At 43.6% G+C, this 23063-nt stretch overlaps 1 protein-coding gene across 6 annotated transcripts in view; it reads right to left on the reverse strand.

Moving 5' to 3' along the window:
• The window catches only part of PNPLA4 (patatin like domain 4, phospholipase and triacylglycerol lipase), a 126437-nt gene that overhangs the window by 42500 nt on the left and 60874 nt on the right, over window positions 1-23063 (reverse strand). For 5 of the 6 annotated variants that reach the window (XM_077480830.1, XM_077480831.1, XM_077480828.1 and 2 more), the window contains one exon: window positions 73-225. The exons of the other annotated variant lie outside the window; for it this stretch is intronic. In XM_077480830.1, the coding sequence (XP_077336956.1) occupies window positions 73-225 (153 nt within the window). The remainder of the gene's footprint in view (window positions 1-72; window positions 226-23063) is intronic. 6 annotated transcript variants of the gene reach the window in all.

The following is a 23063-nucleotide window of genomic DNA, read 5'->3' on the forward strand; positions in this document are numbered from 1 at the left end:
TTGCAAAATATTGTCATCAATACCATACACTTCACATAATAATAGTGTACAATTGCAAACAAAATATCTTACCAGCATGTCCTGGTTTGCAACCTTAAAATACATATCCGCATGTTTCTTATCTTTAGGGCAAATATCTTGAAGACCAGAAAATGGTGATACGGTTATAGTTCGTCCAGTTGGCATAATAGGAAGACTGTTTGAAAATCCACCATCAAACCATTTCTATGAAAATAAATTTAGAAAAAAAATGCTTTCATATTTATATTAAGCATTTTCCTTCCTCAGCATTAGGGAGAGAGCCCCAGAGAAGTGTTATGTCTAGTACACACGGTCGGATTTTATGACGGAAAATGTGCGATCGGATTGTGTTGTCAAAAATTCTGAGCGTGTGTGGGCTCCATCTGACTTTTTCTGTCGGAATTTCACACACAAAGTTTGAGATCTGGATCTAAAATTTTCCGACAACAAAATCTGATAGTTTAAATTCCGATTCTGTGTAGACAATTCCGACGCACAAAGTGCCACGCATTCTCATAATAAATTAGGAGATGAAAGCTATTGGCTACTGCCCTCTTTATAGTCCCATTGTACGTGATTTACGTCACCTCGTTCTGAACGATCAGATTTTCCGACAACTTTGTGCGACCGTGTGTATGCAAGACAAGTTTGGGCCAAAATCAGTCTGAAAAAATCCAACAGATTTTGTCATCGGAATCTCCTACTGTGTGTACAGGGCATAATTCTTGAGATAATGATGAGAGGGATTTAATATAACCTTTCATATAGTATGTGATCAGTGTGTTTCATATTTTAACAGTCCATCCAGTGGCTTAACTTTCAAGTGGAATTAAATTGCCTCAAATGCTGACCAATAGGGTCTCTCATCATAAAAATCCTACCTGTCAGCAGGCCTGTTTTTCATCACACAAATTTAGATTCAATTGCTCACTGTGAATAAAAGTGGACAATCCATTTATTTATGGAAAGATACTTTTTTAACCACTTCAATACAGGGCACTTTCCCCCTTCCTGCCCAAGCCAATTGTCAACTTTCAGTGAGGTCCCATTTTAAATGACAATTGCGCAGTCATGCAAAGCTGTACCCAAACAAAATTTTCATAATTTTGTTCCCACAAATAGAGATTTCTTCTGCTGGTATGTCACCACTGGGGTATTTATTTTTTGCTAAACAAATTTAAAAAAAGGCCGAAAATGTTTAAAAACAAAAAACAAAAAGTTGTTTTGTTATAAAATGTTGCAAATAAGTAAGTTTTCTCCTTCCCTGATGGGCACTGATAAGACTGCACTGATGGGCACTTATAAGGTGGCACTGATGATGGGCACTAATATGTAGCACTGATAGGGAGCACTGATGGGCATAGGCGGCACTGATGGACACTGATGGGTGGCACTTATAGGCAGCACTGATGAGGAGGCACTGGCAGGCCTTTCTGATGGGCACTGATTGGTATCTATAATGGGCATGGATTGGCACTTCTAATGGGCACTGATTAGCATCCCTGGTGACCATGGATGGGCATCCCTGGTTGTCATTACTGGTGGGCATCCTCGAAGGGCTGTCAGGAGAGCAGCCGATCGGCTCTCCTCTACTCACGTCTGTCAGTGCAGAGGAAAAGCCGATAAATGTCTGTGATTGGAAACAGCTGATCACATGGTAAAGAGTCTCTAGTCTCTAGCTCTTTACCTAATGATCGCCATGCTGCGTCCCCCCAATTGTGGCTTATCCTAATGGACATCATATGATGCCCAGTCAGGATAATGAAACCACTTTCCGGCCATCAGTTTGCTATATGACAGATGGGAAGTGGTTAAAGCTAGACAGGTATAAAAACAACACCATTGAATTATTATTTTAAATATATTTTAAATGTTACTAGTTTAAAGCGGAACTTAAAGAGGTTGTAAACCCTTTTTTCTTAAAATAACAAACATATCATACTTACTTCCACCGTGCAGTTAGTTTTGCACAGAGTGGCCCAGATCATCGTCTTCTGGGGTCCCCCAACGACGCTCACAGTTCCTCCCCGCATCGGTAAACCCCTAGGAGAAGAGCTCCCCTTGGGTGTTACCGTGCGGGTGCACTCCTGAGTCCAGTATTTACGTCCATAGACACAGAATCCCGGACTCGTCCCCGCCCCCCACGTCATTGGATTTGATTGACAGCAGCGGGAGCCAATGGCTGTGCTACAATCAATCTATCCAATCAAGAGCCAGAGAGGTAGAGCGTGTCTCCAACAGGGGAACGAACAAGCTCAGGTGAGTAAAACGGGGGGCTGCACAGTAACAGAAGTTTATTTACCTTAATGCATAGGATGCATTAAGGTGAAAAAACACAAGGGTTGCCATCTTAGCCTCTAATTTGATCTGCAGTTAAGATGATGCTGCATATGTGAACAGTTAAGCATTCTATGCATTAAGGTGAAAAACCTTCTCTCATGCTGCAGCCCCCCAGAACCCCTGTTTTACTTATTTGAGCCCTGTCTTTCTAGCCTCAGGGATGAGCACACCAGCTATGGCTCAGAAGCAGGACTCGAGAGTGTGCCAGCATGGGTGACCCAAAGGAGAGCGCTTATCCGACGAAGCACTTGAGAAGACGAGGGGCCACCAGCACCACTAAGGGACCCCAGAAGAGGATCAGGGCCACTCTGTGCAAAACCAACTGCACAGTGAAGGCAAGTATGAAATATTTGTTATTTATAAAAAAAAAATAAAAAAAATTAGGGTTTAGTAATCCTTTAACTAAGGCCGCGTACACACGCGGGGACTGTTCGCCCAACTTTGTCCGTCAAACAGTTTCGGCAAACAGTCCGCTCAAAATTAGCATGGACGGACATGGCCACACACGACGGACGAACAGTTTGCTGAAACCGTGCGCGATGACGTGAACGGCACGTACGACGGGACGAAAAATACGACGTCCTATACACTGCATTATAACTTTCGGCATGTAAATCCTTTCTGAGCATGCGCGGAACTTAGTTTGACGAACAAGCCTACACACGAGGGGACTGTTCGCTTTGTTTCAGCGGACAGTTTTTCGGAATTTCCGAAAAACCTTGTTCAGCGGACTGTTCGCTGAAACTGTACGCTGAAAGCCCACACACGAGCGGACTGTTTGCCGAAACACTGTTCAGCGGACAAAGTTGGGCGAACAGTCCCCGCGTGTGTACGCGGCCTAAGAGGCTGAACTTTGAGTGCTTTGTATTTTTCTGAATACACCCATGTGTGAGGAAACATCTTTGTTACCCTATTTGCTAAAACACATGTGGACTGAAAGCCCTGAAACACACCTTGATGACATGATTGACATTTTGAAATGCTCTACATTTGATTGTGCTCTCTACAATAACCAATACAATACCTGTAACTGAAACCTTCATTTTTTTTAGTTCAAAATCTAGTACAACAATTGTAGTAAACTTTAATCTACAATACCATTTACCATGTTTGAATCAACATGTACAAACACATAAGGGATCCATATAGTGAACTTGGTGTTGAGTTATTCACTTTAAGGTCATCACAGCGTACAAGGGGGTGCGCTTTACGTCTAGAGGAAAATACATTTTTATCTCCAGATATGGAAAGGTTTCTTCACAGTAAGAGTTGTGAAAATGTGGAATAGACTCCCCCAAGAACTGGTTCTGGCCAGCTCAGTAGGTTTCTTTAAAAAAAGCCTGGATCCCTAGTATTGTCCCCGAGGCAGCATCGGATCCCAGGCTTCAAGACCTCTGCCTGGGTCCCATGTTGTTCATACTCAGGCTGTGGCGCTCCTGCCTCTCCAAATTTGCTCTGTCATCCCTTTGCCCCCCTATCCAATGTACTTTTCAACTCCTTAATCCCTGACAGTCTTTCACATTTCCATATGTTCCCTTGGGCAAAAGAGGGAGTGTTTCAACCCCACCACTTTGTCCATCCAGTCACATGTAAAATTAGACGCTTTCCGGCTCTTCAATCTAAAAGCATCTGAGGTACTCATATCTCCAAATAACCCATTATTTCTCAAAACTTTCTCCCACCCTTACCCTCACCAAGCTGACGCCCTTTGAAGTTATCTGTTCTCAAGGTCCCCATCAGGCACAACTTATCTCTAGCATTTACCAAATACTCCAGGAGCAGACATCTCTCACAGCTCACTCTAACTCCTACATGCATAAATGGTCACAGCTCACACAACAACAAATTACAGCCCCGTAGTGGTCCAAAATTTGGTCCTCCACAAATTTCTAGATGTGTGGCACAGAGAGAGACAGCAAATAAAGTCTTAATGTTTTGGTAAAAGACCCCTGAGGTCATTCATCAATACGACCCTACTCTTTCTCCTATGTGCTGGAGGTATGGGAAAACCAGAGGGTCACACTACCACATCTTCTGGCAATGTGATTTGATCACTCCCTTCTGGTCCATGGTATCACTAATGCTTCAACAGATTTTTACCACCCCTATTTCAATGGATCTGATTCATCCCCTCCTAGGTCTTCCTATTCCAGGCCTGGGAAAGGCCACAAACAAACTTGCCTCCTTTATCCTGCTTGCAGCCAAAAGAGCAATACCTTCTAACTGGTTATCTACTCAAACCCCAACTCAAACTCAATTGATGCAAAGTATCAAGAACATTCGCAGAATGGAGCACATGACAGCTATGGTGGAGGATGGCATTGACAGGTTTGATAAGATTTGGGCTCTTTGGGACACCTCGGTCTACGGGCAATCTTCTTAGATAACTAGGCCCCTTGCCATCCTGTCATTAACATACTCCTAATCTCCTCTGCGATACCTATACCCCACTGTATCTAGCTTTAATTATATGTCTTACCATCTCCCTTGCCTGGTAGATATCCAGCTTACACCTTATCTCCTGAGAAAAGCTCTACATGTACAAGGTACCTACTCTGTCAGACAATCAACTAGTTATTAACAACTTTTGGTCTAAGCCCACATCTTTGCACTATGTATTCATAATATTTGCTTATTTTAGTTTTCCCTTATGATTTCCATTTCTACCTGTATTTTTTTTTTATTTTTTTTTACTTCTTATCTCTTATTCATTTGGTAGTGACATTTGTTTCAGACAATCATCTCTTGATGCAGAAATGTTTGTACAAGTTTATTGTGGAAATTTTCCTCAATAAAAATACAATTTATAAAAAAAAAAAAAAAAAAAAAAGCCTGGAAATGTACATACTATAACTAGGTACTAACATTTATAGGTAAAGTTGATCAAGGAATATCTGATTGTGGGGATCAGGAAGGAATATTTTCCCCTGCTGGAGCAAACTGAATCATGCTTTGCTGGAGTTTTTGGCCTTCCTCTGGGTCAACTGTGGGTATAGGATTGTGCATATGGGATTGTTTGATTTATTTATTTTTTTAATTGGTTGAACTAGATGAACTTGTGTCTTTTTTCAACCTGACTTACTATTTAACTATGTAACTATGTTTCAGCGTTCTGTATTTAAAACTGAACTGCAGGCAAACCACTATCTACATGGTTGAAATACATACTGTATATGTGAACTTATTGGGTACCTGAGCCTGTGCAATGTAAAATTCCAGATATATTTCCCCCACCCAAAAGCCCAGGTGCTGCATATAGCCACCTGTAGGCATGAATGGCTGTGTGCAGTTGTATTGGGGTATACGCTGGGGGTTCATGTTCAAGTTTTCTTTTTTACATTTTTTGCATATGCATGTGTACATGAGCATTGATAAAATAAATTAGTACAGCTGCACAGCAGCCATTTATGTGTATCTGTACGCAGCATCTGAATGTTCAGGGTGGGAAAAATATGCAGGAATTTATATTGCATGGACTCAGGCACCCATATGCAGAAGGGTGTAACCTGACAAAGGGGTTTTATTTCTGTCTTTCTATTCCTGTGATTCATACAGGCTCTTTCAGACAGCTGAGTTATGTTGGTGACCAGATTTTCTTCTACAGGTAAGCTTTACAACTTAATCTTAGTTGAAAAGCTTACCTAGTAATTCTTGCTCAGGCACTTCCTGTTATCTGGTGATAAAACTTTTTCTCTATCCACTAATTGCTTTTCTGTGATGCATCCTTGTGCTCCCAGGGCATTGGAAGCAGCTGTGGCAATGTGCAGCCATTATATCTTTTCATGTGACAACACTGAAGAAATTACACTTTGCTACAATGTAAAGTAGTGAGTGTACAGCTTGAATAATGGTGTAAATTTACTCTCCCCTCAATATAACAACACACAGCCATAAACGTCTACACCACTGGCAAAAATGAGTACACCCCCAAGTGGAAATGTCCAAATTGGGCCCAATCAGCCATTTTCCGCCCCTGGTGTCATATGACTCGTTAGTGTTAAAGGGTCTCATGTGTGAATGGGAAGCAGGTGTGTTAAATTTGATGTTTTCGCTCATACTGGTCACTCGAAGTTCAACATGGCACCTCATGGCAAAGAACGCTCTGAGGATCTGAAAAAAATAATTGTTGCTCTACATAAAGATGGCCCAGGCTATAAAAATATTGCAAAGACCCTGAAACTGAGCTGCAGCACAGTGGCCATGACCATACAGCGGTTTAAAAGGACATGTTCTACTCAGAACAGACCTCGCCATGGTCAACCAAAGACGTTGAGTGCACATGCTCAGCGTTATATCCAGAGGTTGTCTTTGGAAATAGCCGTATGAGTGCTGCCAGCATTGCTGCAGAGGTTTAAGGGGTGGGGGGTCAGCCTATCAGTGCTCAGACCATATGCCGCACACTGCATCAAATTTGACTGCATGGCTGTCATTCCAGAAGCATGCTTCTTCTAAAGGTGATGAACAAGAAAGCCTGCAAACAGTTTGCTGAAGACAAGGACATGGAATACAGGAACCATGTTTTGTGGTCTGATGAGACCAAGATAAACTTATTTGGTTCAGATGGTATCAAGTGTGTGTGGTGACAACCAGTACAAAGACAAGTGTGTCTTACCTACCCTCAAGCATGGTGGTGGGAGTGTTATGGTCTGGGGCTGCATGAGTGCTGCTAGAACTGGGGAACTACAGTTGATTGAGGGAACATGAATACCAAAATGTATCTGATGCAGGAGCCAGTATGTAAAGTTAAGTAGAACCCATGGTGATATTGCAAAGTGTTTGTTGAACAAAAGGAAGCCAGAACTAGGAGACAAAGTTATGTAAGCAACCTGCCATGATCATATGGCTGACCACGAGAGGATTATTTTGTAGGCCCTGGGTGGTTTACATGTGGTCTAAGGATGTAGTCAGGGGGATTCAAAGTTACCAAAAGGAGAAAAGGGGATAGCATATGCTGATGTTATGACTATAACAGTAGGTTTATAGCAGAACAGGTCACTAGTGGTCAAAGAGACATACGTATGATAGGCATGCTGCAGTAACATGGTGTGCGTGGCAGTGCAAATCTGGAAACTTTAGTAGGTAAATGAAAGGGTGTAGAGTGTTGTGAGGTGAGCATTAGGATCTTTCCTGAAGCCCTGCAACAACTTTTGGGAGTGTAGTGAAGAACGATGGTTTTCTATCTACTATTATTTGCAGCTTGGCAGGAATAAGCATGGGATATGTCAGTTCTCTGTTTCTAAGTTGCGCGTCAGGGATCAGCTTTACAGAAGCAGGGAATCGCACACCTGGGGGTTAAAGTTCACCTGAAGAGGAGTTGAACTGCCGATTTAAGTATGCACATGGGGCAGAGTGGGCTGAATAATATTGGGAGTGCTGTAAGTGGGCCAGTTTCTCTGCCATGGTGCAATTCTAAATTATACTAGGAGTCCAGCTGAGGTATAAAGATGGCAGGATATTTTCAGGACCAGGTGGTGACAACAAAGCTCCTCAGATCAGCACGTATATCTATTCTGGCTGCCACATCCCAACCTGCATACTTCTGGTTCAGTAAACCTTTTGAAAGTAAACCAAAATGAGTAGTGAGTGGGATGTACCATAGAGAGTGAGGAAATGTCTCCCCTGGCCCTGCCAGTGGGGGACATCTTGGGTAGAGGGCCCTGTATAAAATGCTCTGGCAGTAGCCTGCCTGGAGCTTTGGTTATGAGAAGTGTTTAAGGACCAAGTCATAGCAAAAAATGCAATCTTAGCTTATGAAAGCTTCCTAGTGGGGGGGCGATGACTAATCACATCTCTTTGACATGGAGTGTAGGACTCTGGAACCCCACCCCCAACAAGATACTTCAACTCACCAGTTTGGATGACTAAAAAGCAACTGTGTTCCAGTAAAGGAGGTAAAGGCTTCCATTATATGAACCGTTCCATTTCCTAACCGCAAGAAGGGAATGTGCTCTGAAATGAAACCAGTGCTTTAAGGCCTAAGGATGGTCGGGGCTACTAGGTGTTACTTATTAGACCAGGTCAAGGTCCTTCTGTCATGCTTTTTTATTGCAGTATACCCTCCCCATAGCACCTCAGTGAGTCTAAGCCCTTATACACACGGTCGGACATTCCAACAACCAAATCCGTCGGATTTTGTCCAACAGATTTTGTCCGAAACTGTTGCATACACACAGTTGGACAAAGTTGTCAGAAAATCCGATCGTACTTAACGTGATGACGTTATTTCATTAGGACGGGACTACGTTCAGGCTAGTAGCCAATAGCTTTGGTCTAGGAATTCGATCTGAGCATGTGTGGCACTTTGTCGGATCGGAATTCTCTACACAAGATAGGAAAAAAGTCATGTTGTTGGAAAATTTTATAGCCCAGCTGGAAAACTTGGTCCGTCGGATACTCCGGCGGAAACAGTCCGATGGAGCCCACACACTGTCAGATTATCCGACAGCACGGCCCTATCGGACATTGTCCATCGGAATGTCCGACCATGTGTACAAGGGCTTAGAGGACAACCTATGCTGGGCAGGATTTGGTTAAAGAATACAGATGCTCCCACACCACATGGATGTTCTACACAGGAATGCCTAACAAATTATTCAAAGTTTGGAACAACCTTATTTTGCAATATCAGTATATTATAATATTATGTCACTGAGCATGCACAACAAGACTGTATTTGAGGGCATACTTTGTACATATGTAAATATAAAGTAGATTTATAACAATAAAAAGTAACAATGAATAAATCAGAATGAAGTAGTAGTTCCTAACACAAAGCTTGCATTTTAAAGTATGCATGCAAATGTTGAACTTATGCACTCTGCTATTTAAAAACCTATAAATCATCACATTTACACTGTCCCTTAAATACTGTAATCAATTCAGGTAGCTGGAATATCATATTAATGTATGTGCATTGTACAATAGCCAAATGATGCATAACAAATGACTATCAATTCTTTGGGGTCTTAATTACTCAGTATATTATACACTACTTCCACTTGTGTGTGATACTCCAGCCATGAAATCTTTATGTGCTCTGTGTCATGGATTGGATCGCATTAGTCATTGTAAGACTAGCTCCAATTTCAGTATAATATGATTAATGCATATACATGCACTATATTGTGTATGTGTAATAAGGAATTCTCAGTACTCATGTCTTAAAGAACACTCAATCAGATCAAAATCGCCAGTCAACTTTATTACTATTATGTTATAAGGCTTTTAGGGCTCTCCTAGTTTTAAGATGTATATACTGAAGGCTAAATTATATGTAGCCGCTAGGTACAAAGTTGCTTTAACCATTTGACCTCCCAAAGATTTACCCCCTTTCATGACCAGGCCATTTTTTGCGATATGGCACTGCGTTACTTTAGCTGGTTATGCGGCACTTTACCCAAACAAAATTTGTGTCTTCCTTTTCGCACAAATATAACTATTTTAGTGGTATTTGATCACCACTGTGTTTTTAATTGCACTCTAAACAAAAAAAACTGACAATTTTGGAAAAAAATATATATATTTTTTACTTTCTGCTATAAAACATATCCAATAAAAAACAAAACAAAAAACAAAACAAAACAAAAACAAATTTCTTTATAAATGTAGGTCAATATGTATTCTTCTAGATCTTTTTGGTAAAAAGAAAAATCCCCTTAAGCGTATATATATTGGTTTGCACAAAAGTTATGCTAAAAATATAGTGTACTAATGGCACTGGCTGGGAAGGGGTTAAACATCTAGGGCAATCAAAGGGTTAAGTATGTGCCTAGCCTGTGTTTTGGTGTACTGTGGGAGGTGCTTTTACTAGGGGAAGTATCAATTTTACTCCCTGCTTTGCAGGGAAAGAAAATCTATTGCTTCCCCACTGACAGGACAGGGCTTTGCCGTATTTTTATAGACAGGGCTCTGTCCTGTATAAATTCATGATTTCCAGGTGCTGGCAGTAATCCATTGGCCGGCACCCCCTGGCACTAAGATGGCAACTTCCTTGGCTGCAAAAGATAGGAGAGTTTAGTCTTGCTCTAAACATTTCTGGGACTGTATAAGGGTACTCTCTTAGAATTGATAACACAGTATGTAGAATAATTATGTGTCCACAATAACAAAAATAAATGTTTTTTGGTACTGTTACATAGGAAAACTAAGCTTTTTTTAGTGACAAGTATATTCCTAAACAAAAACAAACAAAAGTAAAAAAAACCCTTATAATTTGTCAAGGAATGAAAGGCCCTCCATGGGATATAGAATTTGGGTGTATGTAAGCAATTTTTCAGGGTGAGCACAGCACTATAGTAATGTGTAGGGATGAGCTTGGTGTTCGAGTTGGACGCATGTTCGACTCAAACATCGGTTGTTCGCCCATTCAGCGAAGCCAGAACCCTGTGGGCCATTCGTGCCAAATTTGTGTGGCGCTCACAGCCCCCAATGCACTGCGCCATCACAGTGCATTGCTGGCTCATGATTGGCCAAGCATGCACTGTGACCCCGCTTGCTTGGCCAATCACAGTGCCGGCAGCGAGGAGAGCCATGATTGGACACAGGCTCAGGCTGTGTAGTACACACCCCACACTATATAAGGCCGCCAGCGTGGCGGCCTTGTGTAGTGAGTTGGCGTCTGTAGGAGTTAGTGGGTGTTCTCTGTGTACCTTCAACGCAGTATACAATGTCCGTTATCCACCGATTTAGCATTCTTAATATATAGCTATATTGCTCTTCTGTAATTGAGCTTTCAGCCAGCTGCAGGATTTGTGGGTGTTGTCTGTGTGCCCTGAGCGCAGTATATACCATTATCCACCTATATAGCTATATTGCTCTTCTGTAATTGAGCTTTCAGCCAGCTGGAGGAGTTTGTGGGTGTTATCTGTGTGCCCTGAGCGCAGTATATACCATTATCCACCTATATAGCTATATTGCTCTTCTGTAATTGAGCTTTCAGCCAGCTGCAGGAGTTTGTGGTTGTTGTCTGTGTGCCCTGACCACAGTATACACCATTATCCACCTATTTTACTCTTCTCTAATTGAGCCATCTGCAGGAGTTAGTGGGTGCTGTGTGCCTCCAGCACAATATACACTACCCATTTGCCGTTTTCCCATCTCCCTTCAGGCCATTACCATGTCTGGAAGGCCAACAAGGAGAGGCACACAGGCACGAGCCGATAAAAGAGGGAAAGCAGGCTCTTTGTCTAGAGACAACAGTGCTGGGCGTGGATGCGGTGCATCGTCATCAGCACGTGGCCATGGGACACGCTTGTCCTTATTTTCGGCAGCTGGACGTGTTGAGCCGCATCACGCCGAAGACTTGGTACAGTGGATGACCAAGCCCTCTTCATCCTCCTCATCCTCTCTCACCCAGGCTCAGGGTACTAACAAAGCAGCTGCCAACGCATCGTCTTCCCTCGTCTCAATGTCATCATCAGGGACTCCTTCCCTAGACCCACCACATCCTCCTGAGGAGTCCCCTGAACTCTTTGAGCACAGTGTTGGGTACATGCTCCAGGAGGATGACCAGTGTTTTGTAGGCTCTGATGATGATACTCAGCTAGAGGAAGGCAGTAGCATGAGCACAGAGAGAGGGGATGCTCAAGAAGGACAGCAATCTGGCAGTCATGTTCCACAAGCTGCAGCACACTGCCAGGTTTGCTCCAGCGATGAAGAGGGAGGGGATGATGAGGGCACTGACTCCACGTGGGTGCCTGGTAGGAGAGAGGAGGAGGAGGAGGCACATCTACGAGGCAGGATGCCCTCCGGGGGCCAGCTTAGAGGCAGCATACCGACTGAATCACACCGCAGAGCTCCGCCTGTGCAGGGCGTTATTCTAAATGTTCTTTGGTGTGGGCCTTTTTTGAGACGAGTGCATCAGATCGCACCACTGCTATTTGCAACATATGTCTCAAGCGTATCTCGTGTGTCCAAAACATCAGCCGCTTGGGCACCACATGCTTGACCAGACATATGTTGACCTGCCATGCAGCTCCTTGGCAAGCGTACCTCAAAGACCCACACCAAAGAACAAAGCGGACCTCTCCTTGCTCCTCATCAGCTGGGATCTCCAACCCCACTAGACCTTCAGTCCTCTCTAAAACCTGCGCTGAGAGGAATGAAGGTGTAGAATTAGGTGTGTCACAGCCAAGTGCTTGCGGGCACTCTGCTAGCAGTACACCCACGTCCGATTATAGCAGGCAAATTTTGCTGCCCCAGCTGCTGGATCGTCGAAAGAAGCTCACTCCCAGCCATCCACATGCCCAGCGGTTGAATGCTAGCTTGGCTAAATTGCTAGCACTTCAACTGCTGCCTTTTCAGTTGGTAGACTCAGCCCCCTTCCGTGAGTTTGTACAATGTGCGGTTCCTCAGTGGCAGGTCCCCAAATGCCACTTTTTCTCACGGAAGGCGATTCCGGCATGTGGAAGGCAATGTCCTTGCCGCACTGGACAGAGCGGTCAGCGGTAAGGTGCACATTACCGCTGACTCATGGTCCAGCAGGCATGGACAGGGGTTTTACCTGTCTTTCACGGCCCATTGGGTCACTCTTCTGGCAGCTGGGAAGGATGCAGGACAAGGTGCAGTAGTGTTGGAGGTTGTTCCGCCACCACGCCTCCAAAATGCTACTATTGGTTGTGAAACACCTCTCTCCTCCACCCCCTCCTCTTCTTCTTCCTCCATGGCCTCTTCCAGTGCTCTGTCCTCGGAATCAGCGGTGCTCCATAGGAGTTCAAGGGGCTACGCAAGTACGCAGGCAAAACGATGCCATGCCGTGCTTGCGCTGGTTTGTTTGGGGGACAGGAGCCACACTTTGTCAGCTCTGCAGGGGCAGGCCGAGAGGTGGTTAATGCCATGCCAACTTAAGCCAGGATTGGTGGTTTGCCACAATGGCACCAACCTCCTCTTCGCCCTCCGACAGGGACAACTGACCCATGTGCCCTGTGTGGCTCACGTCCTTAACCTGGTGGTACATCGGTTCTTGGGCAGGTACCCTGGCTTACAGGATGTCCTGAAGCAGGCCAGGAAAGTCTGTGTGCATTTCTGCTGATCATTTAATGCCTGTGCTCAGCTGGCTGAGCTCCAAAAGGAGTTGAACCTGCCCAAGAACCGCCTTATATGTGACATGCCCACCAGGTGGAACTCAACGTTGGCCTTGCTGCAGCGGCTGCACATGCAGCAGAGGAAGATCAATGAGTACCTGTGCGACTACGGCGCCAGGACAGGGTCAGGGGAGCTTGGTTTTTTCCTCACCATGCCAGTGGGGCATGATCAGGGATGCATGCACTGTTCTGTCACCATTTGAGGTGGCCACAAGGATGGTGAGCAGTGACAGTGCATGCATCAGTGATACTGTACCTCTTGTCCACCTGTTGGAGCATACGCTGCGTGAAATAATGGACAGGGCACTTGAGGCAGAACAGAGGCAGGAAGAAGAGGACTTCCTTGCCTCTCAAGGCCCCCTTTATCCAGACAGTGTTCCTGCTGTCCCACCCATCACACAGGAAGAGGAGGAGGAGGAGGAGGAGGAGGAGGAGGAGGAGGAGGAGGATTGTGTCAGCATGGAGGTGGAGGCTGGCACTCAGCATCAGCAGCAGCAGCAGTCTTGTAGGGATGATTTACAGTCCCAAGAAACCCGTTGACTTGTACGTGGCTGGGAGGAGGTAGCTGCGGATCATGTTGTCCTTAGTGACCCAGAGGACTCCGGACCGAATGCTTCAGCTAACCTGCACTGCATGGCCTCCCTGATCCTGCAAAGCCTGCGGAAGGATCCTCGTATTCTTTGAAACAAGGAGAGGGACCATTACTGGCTGGCCACTCTCCTTGATCCACGGTACAAGGGTAAGGTTTCCGACCTTATCTTGCCGTCGCAGAGGGAGCAGAGGATGAGACATGTCCGGGAGGCCTTGCAGAAAGGTCTGTGCAACGCGTTCCCAGAGACTGGGAGGTTACAAACTCCTGGTTCTGGACAACGTGTTGCTGAGGCATTGGTCAGAAGGAGCAGTGGAGAAGGTGGCCATCTGACCGATGCATTCAGACAATTTTTTAGTCCACAACCCCAAGGTATGATCGGTTCCAGCAACCATCGCCAGCGTCTGATTTACATGGTGCAGGAATACCTAGGGGCAAGGTCAGACTTGCACACCTTTCCCACCAAAAATCCTCTGGCTTACTGGGTCTTGAGGATGGATCACTGGCCAGAGCTTGCACAGTATGCAATTGAGCTACTGGCCTGTCCTGCATCCAGCGTTCTTTCGGAACGCACCTTCAGTACTGCTGGTGGCTTTGTTACCGATCACAGGGTATGCCTGTCCACCGACTCGGTTGATCGACTGACCTTCATAAAGTTGAATCAGTCTTGGATCACCCGCAGCTACCGAGCACCTGAAGCGGATGTAACCAAATTTTTTTTTTTTTTTAAATGTCACATCCCTTGAAGACTGCCTATGCTGATGCTGAGTGACTGTCCTGTTATGTTGATTGTCTATCCTCTTCTTCCTCCGCTAATATCTTGGAAGAACATTTTTGGTTCTGGGTGATGCCACCAGCCCAATTTTTCTGCCCCTGTTTAACATTTAACATTTAATTTTTGATGCAATGCTTTGCAGCAGTGCTCATTCCTGCACTACAACTAGAGTATATGGGAGAGGTTGCAGTGTCGTGGCACCAGCACCAGTGCCTAAGGCCCAATTTTTCAGCCCCTGTTCAACAGGGGCATTTAATTAAAATTTTTGAAGCAATGCTTTGCAGCAGGGCTCATTCCTGCACTACAACTAGAGTATATGGAAGAGGTTGCAGTGTCGTGGCACCAGCACCAGTGCCTAAGGCCCAATTTTTCAGCCCCGGTTTAACAGGGGCATGTAATTACAATTCTTGATATAATATTTAACAGCAGGGCCCATTCCTGCGCCCACTGAGAGTAACTGTGAGGACTTATAGTGTTGTGGCACCAGCACCACAACCACCAAAGGCCCAATTTTTCTTGATATAATCGTTCACAGCAGGGCGCTCCAGCGCCCACCAAGATTTACTTTGAGGGCTTACAGTGTTGTGGCAACACCAAAACCTTGTTCTGCCATTTCTGCAGAGCATATAGGGCAGACCCCTACATTCAAACATCCAACTTACAAACGTCTCCTACTTGCAAACGGAAGGAGACAACAGGAAGTGAGATGAAAAAAGACGGACGGCAAAACAAATTATACAGGGGTGATAACCCTTCCCTACGTTTTCCAAAAAGCTTAAAAATAGATTTTGTGACTTGAGCTAGACTTTAAAAATGTACCAGTTCAAAATTACAAACAGATTCTACTTAACACAACAAACCTACACAGTCCCTGTCTTGTTTGCACCGCCTGTATACTGCTGTTCTGAGTATATAGGGCCTGGGGGCACCACGCCTTTCCTTTTTTTAATATGGGTACGGGGTTCCCCTTAATATCGTACAAGACCCAAAGGGGCTGGTAATGGGCAGGGGGGGCTACCCATGCCATTTTTCTCAATGATTTTCATCCATATTGCAGGAACCAGATATTACATTAAAACCACAAGCAGTTTTAAATTACTTTTTTTCCGTTAGATGTCATTTTGTGCAGGGATTGTTCTAAACTCAGGAAACACGTGGCACTTCACAGGCATACTAGAGACACCCCCCCAGGCATGATATTTAAAGGAATATTTCACTTTTTTTTCACTTTAATCGTCATTAAAATCAGTGCTCCAGAAAAAACGGCCGTTTTTAAAAACATTTTAGGCATTGACCCATGTCCCCTGGGGCAGGAGCCAGGTCCCCAAACCCTTTTTAGGACAACATCTTGCATATTAGCCATTAAAATTAGCACTTTTTATTTCTTTTATATATTATTATATATATATATATATATATATATATATATATATATATATATATATATATATATATATATATATATATATATATATATGTATGTATATATATATATATATATATATAGTTTGATTTATACTGAAACGAATTGACCTGTGATCGCTGTTTCCTAAATTGCCCCATATTTCCACATCCATGATCAGGTCTGTATGGTTAGTAATCGGTAGGTCTAGTAACGCTTTTTTTCTAGTTGAAGTGTTTACTATCTGATCCATGAAATTGTCTTGCAAGACATTTTGGAACTGGTGAGCCTTAGATGAATGCGTGGTTCCTTTCACCCAGTCTATGTCTGGATAATTAAATATTAAGAAAAAGCAAAGTTCCAACACAAACATTTAGTTCACACTGGTTGCCCACACAAAGGTTCTAAATAAACATCAGCAACAGAAAATTGCTAGCCCACTCAACTGTGCTTGCTTCAGCAGCCCCGCTACTATAGAAACTGATCCCTCAGATCATTGACTTTGCAATGCACACAGCTTAAAGCTCTTCATCACACACAGCTTCTCGTTATTGCACACATCTTCACTTCAGAGCAAACAGATACTCTTCAATGCACACAGCTAGGACACAGCAATACTGACTTCCACCTATCTCCTAAGCCAGAGATATGTAATTAGCGGACCTCCAGCTGTTGTAGAACTACAATTCCCATGAGGCATAGCAAGACTCTGACAGCCACAAGCATGAAACCCAGAGGCAGAGGCATGATGGGACTTGTGGTTTTGCAACAGCTGGAGGTCCGCTAATTGCATATCCCTGGCCTAAGCTGAAGCCTTCTTGTCAGCATGCAGTGATACTTCATGTCTCCAAAAATGGGACCCATGAGCTATCCTCAGGTTTGGCTAATAATGATCCTGCACACTGTAGTCACACAGGATGCAGGCATCTAGCACGGCATCCCAAAACACTTTGGAACCTTCAAACTCCAGGTCCTGATCTGTGACTACAAAACACAGAGAAAACTTAAAGAGTAACTCCAATTTTGTTGTGAAAAAACACATTCTACTCTAGGTGATCCATGTACATTGCAAGGATTTTAACAATCTTTTTTGCAGATTCCAACCTTTTGTTATGCTGAAGAAATCCCTGTGTGTTTTTCTGTGTCCATGTGGGAAAGTAAATCTAATGGGAGTGGTTTCATAATTATCACTCAGCTGCAGCACCTGCAGGGCACTAATGAGTAAAGCTGCTGGGCCTGCATCCCGTTAGCACTGATTTCCTATTGGAAGTATCTCAACAAAAATGTTTGTTTCAGGGGATGCCTGAAATCTGACTTGCCTCTGTCAGGGTATCTCAGCAGCAAATGCTCATTCCCATGCACTAATCACCAACTTTCGTCCCTCTAATGCGAACACGCGTGCGCCAAGTCGCAAGCGAGAGCAAACGAGTCCTGGATCCAGTACGCGCACTGACGCATCCACCTGAACAGATATGCGCATTGGCGCATCGATCCATTGGAATGGATATGCTCACTAGGCACATCCTTTGCACTGGTATGCGTGCAAATGCACGCACGCCAACGAATCACAGTGCACGCACCCTATTTAAATGAGGAGCCACTTACTGTCAGTGCTGGATTGCCTCAACTTGTTCCTGTATACCTGCTGTTACCTTGTTTGACTTCTCCTGATCCTCAACACCCGGCTCTCCCTGCCTACTCTCGTGGATTACCCCTGCAACCTTGTCTACCTCTGTTTACCTTCACCGACCCTGGATTGGGCTTCTGACTACGGCTTTGTCTTCTTATTTTGTACTTTGCTGCCTAGCCTGTTGCCGACCTCTGCCTGTCTCCGACTACGAGTCTGCCTGACGTTTGTGTACCTCTTTGCCAGCCCGTTGCCACTCCTGCTTGTTCCTGACCGGCTATTTACTATTTATACACTACATGCACCTGCACTCTTCTGCTGCCCTAGCAGTTTCTGTCTCTACCTCCAGGGGTGCTAGGACCAGGACCCTGCAAGAGGCCGCCCTCATCATTTCGGACTCTGCTGTAAGGTACGTGACAGCCTCTTAGCGCAGACTTCTGATTACTTGTGCTGCAATTGTATAAGCTATGTTATTTTTTCTTTATTTGCTATTTTTTTCCCCATAAAAGTGGAGCTACCCTTTAAAACACAGCTTTCTCGACTCATAGAACACACTCTGTAGCTTCTCAAATGGAAATTTTCAGAACCTTGTGTCATTTTTACCTCCCTTTTCTAATCTTACACCGTTTCAGGGCCTCGCACTGTCACACTGGGAATGCATAGGATATAGGCTTGAATATTTATTTGAAAAAAGTGAGGATAAATGCAGTGCTAGACCCCTGTGTGTGTATTTATAAACTAAACATAGTTACATAGTTAGTAAGGTTGAATAAAGACACCAATCCATCCAGTTCAACCTGAGTGAGTGTGGGTCCATGTCTACAATTATTCCTATTTTTATTTAAGGTACCCATATAGCGCCATCAATTTACACAGCACTCCACACATACATTACACACTCACATCAGTCCCTACCCTCAAGGAGCCCACAATCCAAGGTCCCCAACTCACATTCATACATACTAGGGCCAATTTTGGACAGAAGCCAGCGAACCTACCTTTCGAGTGTGGGAGGAAACCAGAGTACCCAGAGGAAACCCACGCAGGCACAGGGAGAACATGCAAACTCCAGGCAGGTAGTGTCATGGTTGGGATTCAAACCAGTTAGTCGAGAGTGCTAACCACTACACCACTGTGCTGCCCCAAAACACTAAACAACTGTGCAAATAAAATATGCATGCATATCACTACATGAATTGAAAATTTTGCAGGTAGGTAAGAATAGCGTGGAGGATTCCACCACCAATTATCCCATGTACACACGGTCGGACTTTCCGACGGAATATATGCGGATTGTGTTGTCGGAAATTCCAATCGTGTGTGGGCTCCATCGGAATTTTTCTATTGGAATTTCACACACAAAGATTGAGATCTGGATGTAAAATTTTCCGACAACAAAATCCTATCATTTAAATTCCGATCGTGTGCAGACAACTCCGACGCACAAAGTGCCACGCATGCTTAGAATAAATTATGAGACGAAAGCTATTGGCTACTGGCCTGTTTATAGTCCTGTCGTACGTGTATTACGTCACCTCGTTCTGAACGATCGGATTTTCCGATAACTTTGTGCGACCGTGTGTATGCAAGACAAGTTTGGGCCAAAATCTGTCTGAAAAAATCTGATGGATTTTGTCGTCGGAATGCCCGACCGTGTGTACAAGGCATTAGAGTGTAACTTTAGCCATTTTTGTTTGGAGAATATGTCATGGGGATTGGAAGTGAAAAAAGTCACACAATAATAAAACCTAATGGACACAGAACTAGCACTGTTATTGTATGGGAAGCACCCTCCATACTCAAATACTGGAATTTTTTTCACTGAAACAGAAGGAATCATATCAGTAGAGGAAGATCTTTAAAGGAAAGTATAGACAAGGGTTGGTACAGTACCTAGCACAGGGTAGCTGTTAGAAAAAAAAATAAGCTTTTTTTTGCCCAAAGGTTTGTTTTAATGTTGAGTAGTAAGGATGAGTGCATTTCCTTTATTTTTTGCTTTGTTGCTTCCTTTCTTTCTGCATCACTAATAATATTCAAACTTTCAAGGCAATTTTGAATTTAATTGGTGGTTGAAGACATTTCTTAGCGCTGGACCTATTTTTTTTAACATGTCAAAACAAAAATGTAACTACTAAGCATGTAAACTACGGTCCCTATATTGAAATTGTGGCTCACATTTTATCAGTGTCCACACCCAACAGTGTGGGACAGGGCTCTAAATGCCAATTGTTTCATCATATTCATTGAGGACAACTATCGTGCAAATTACATAGGTTGGAGTTAAGCACAATGACATTGGTTCGGTCTGAGCGGCAGCATCTTTTCTAAACTGAACCAGCTTATTTTTAACCCTTACTTTATGAAATATGATATTAATAACATGATAATGCACTATAAGCCCTTATACACACGGTCGGACATTCCGACAACAAAATCTGTCGGATTTTGTCCGAAACTGGTGTTGCATGCAAACGGTCGGACAAAGTTGTCGGAAAATCTGATCGTTCGTAACGTGATCACGTTATTTCGTTACGATGGGGCAATGTGCAGGCTAGTAGCCAATTGCTTTGGTCTAGGAATTTGATCTGAGCATGTGTGGCACTTTGTCCGATCGGAATTCTCTACAAACGATCGGACAAAGTCCGATCGGATCATGTTGTCGGAAATTTTTTATATCCAGCTCTCAAACTTTGTTGGTCGGACATTCCGACGAAAAAAGTCAGGTCTAATCGGACATTTTCCGCCGGAATGTCCGACCGCGTGTACAAGGGCTAAGAAGGTTTCTGTTGTGTGTTATTGCTTTTGAAAGAGTGTCTGCATAATCTACTGCTTGAGATCTAAATGGTCCAGGACTTTTTTTTTATTTGATTATTATATGAAAAAATTATAACTACAGATAAAGTGATACTAAATTATGGTTTAAAAATAATAAATTATATTTAAGTCTGTTTTCTTAACATAAAAAAAGTGTCTTCTATTTCTCTCAACCTCCTCCAAATCTCCAAATTCCTTTTTTGCTGCTGTGGTCCAACTTCCTGCTGGGAGATGACTATGTTCATTATTTAAGACCCCATCACCGTATGTAGGCATGTAGCCTTCCTCATATGCTTACTCCCAAGATAGACTAGAAACTATGGACTATGGGATTTGTAGTGTACATAGAGCAGTGCACATGACTACAACTAACATCCACTGATTATTCAAAACAAACAGAAATGGGGTTGGATGAAGGAGAGGTTCAATGATCTCAGGGAGATCATTACAAGGAGGCAGAAAAGCACAGTAAAGCCCCATACACACGATCAGATTTTCTGCTGATTTTTGTCTTCAGGCTTACCAAAACCATGTAATGCAAGGGCCTGTCTGATTGCATACACATTGAAACTCCTAAGGTTTGACCTCATATAGGTTTTGGTAAATCTGAAGGAAAAACTCAGCAGGAAAGCTGATAGTGTGTATGGGGCTTAAGAAACACCACCATGAAAAATACATTATTTTTACAGGACCATTAAAGCGGCAGTAAAGCGCTGAAAAAAAAAAAACATGCAAGAAAATAGCATAATGTGCTAGTATGCATTGCATACTAGCACAATTTGAAATGTTTATTTTAGAATTAACGCTCCTTGCAGGTTTAGTAGATATTCTTTTTACCTACAGGTAAGCCTTATGATAGGCTTACCTGTAGGTAAAAATCAGCAAGCGGGCAATACAACCACTTTAAAGAGGAGCTGCACCTTTAAAAAAAATATTAAAAGCCAGCAGCTACAAATATTGCAGCTGCTGACTTTTAATAAAATGACACTTACCTGTCGCAGGGTCCAGCGATGTCGGCGGCAGATGACGAGCGATCGATCATCTCTCCACTCCCTCCACCGCCATCCTCTGTCAGGGAATCGGGAAGTGAAGCATTGCGGCTTCACTGCCCGGTTCCCTACTGCGCATGCGCGAGTCGCGCTGCACGTCTCCACTGGTCCCTGCTGTGTCCTGGGAACTGTGTGTTTCCCAGAACACAACGGGGGGCGGGGCATCTGCGGCTAGCTTGTCCCGGAAGTGGGTGCAGATACCTGGATTATCCAGGTATCTGCACCCCCCTCCCCCTTGAAAGGTGCCAAGTGTGGCGCCGGAGGAGGGGGGGAATCAGATGAGCGGACCTTCCACTTCAGGGTGGAGGTCTGCTTTAAGTAGTGGATGTGTATGGATTATTCTTGGAGAATAAGGATATTATTTAGTGTGACTTTCAAACCACTTTCAGAGTCATTGGGGTCAATTCACTAAAGGATTCTGCATGCAATATGAAGTTCACGACTAGTTTTTCAGAAATATCACACGATGAGCGTCAATTCAAGTAATATAATAAAAATTCACCAAAACAACACATTCTTTTGTTATTTGTCACCTGGCAGTAGGCAGTTGGTATTTTTTTGGTAGCAATGTACAAAATAACGAGGGGAACTCTGCACTGGCAAGTAGGTTAAACGTATACAATGTATCAGTGTGGAAATGTTTTGCTCTGAGCTCAGGAATGAAAATAAATTTCACCAAAGGGAGATTGTTCTGAGATAATATTTTTATTTACAGCACTAGCTTCCTCTGTTGCAGTGTAAAAAAAAGAAAACAATGTTACATTTTAGTGATAAATATTGCAAAACATAAATATTTAACACATTTGTTAAATAATGCATGATTTTAGTGAATTGACTACTTTTGAGATAATTATTTGAACTAAAAAATGTATGTGGTATTTGTTTCTTGGTGAATTGACCCCTTTGCTGTGATCTTTGAGAATCTTAGAGAATTAAAATCGTCACATTAAAAGCAGCTAGAGAGTTGAGTGAGGACTTGTTTTAACACTTTTTTTTTTACAGCTTATTAACCACTTGGTGCCCAAGGTACGTCATATGACGGCCTCGACTTTCCGGGGTTATATCTGAATGATGCCTGAGGCTACAGACATCATTCAGATATTGACATTTTCAGCCAGCGATTCCCTGCACTATAAGAATGATCATAGCAGCTGTTCCGCCGCTTGATCATTCTTACGGGCGGCGGGAGTGGACATCCCCCCTCCCGCCGCCCTCCGATGCAAAAAAGCGGCAATAATTGCACTTGTGACAGGGCCTACTGCCTGTTTCCTTATTTTTGGTTTTAGCTACCGGGCTGTAATGACTCCGGACTAACTTGTCACAAAGTGATTGGGACCGTCTATATGTAATAGATGGGCAATCCCC

This window comes from Lithobates pipiens, unplaced genomic scaffold (assembly GCF_037356315.1).
Source record: "Lithobates pipiens isolate NorthernLeopardFrog02 unplaced genomic scaffold, aLitPip1_a1.2 Scaffold_16, whole genome shotgun sequence".
Lineage (NCBI taxonomy): Eukaryota > Metazoa > Chordata > Amphibia > Anura > Ranidae > Lithobates > Lithobates pipiens.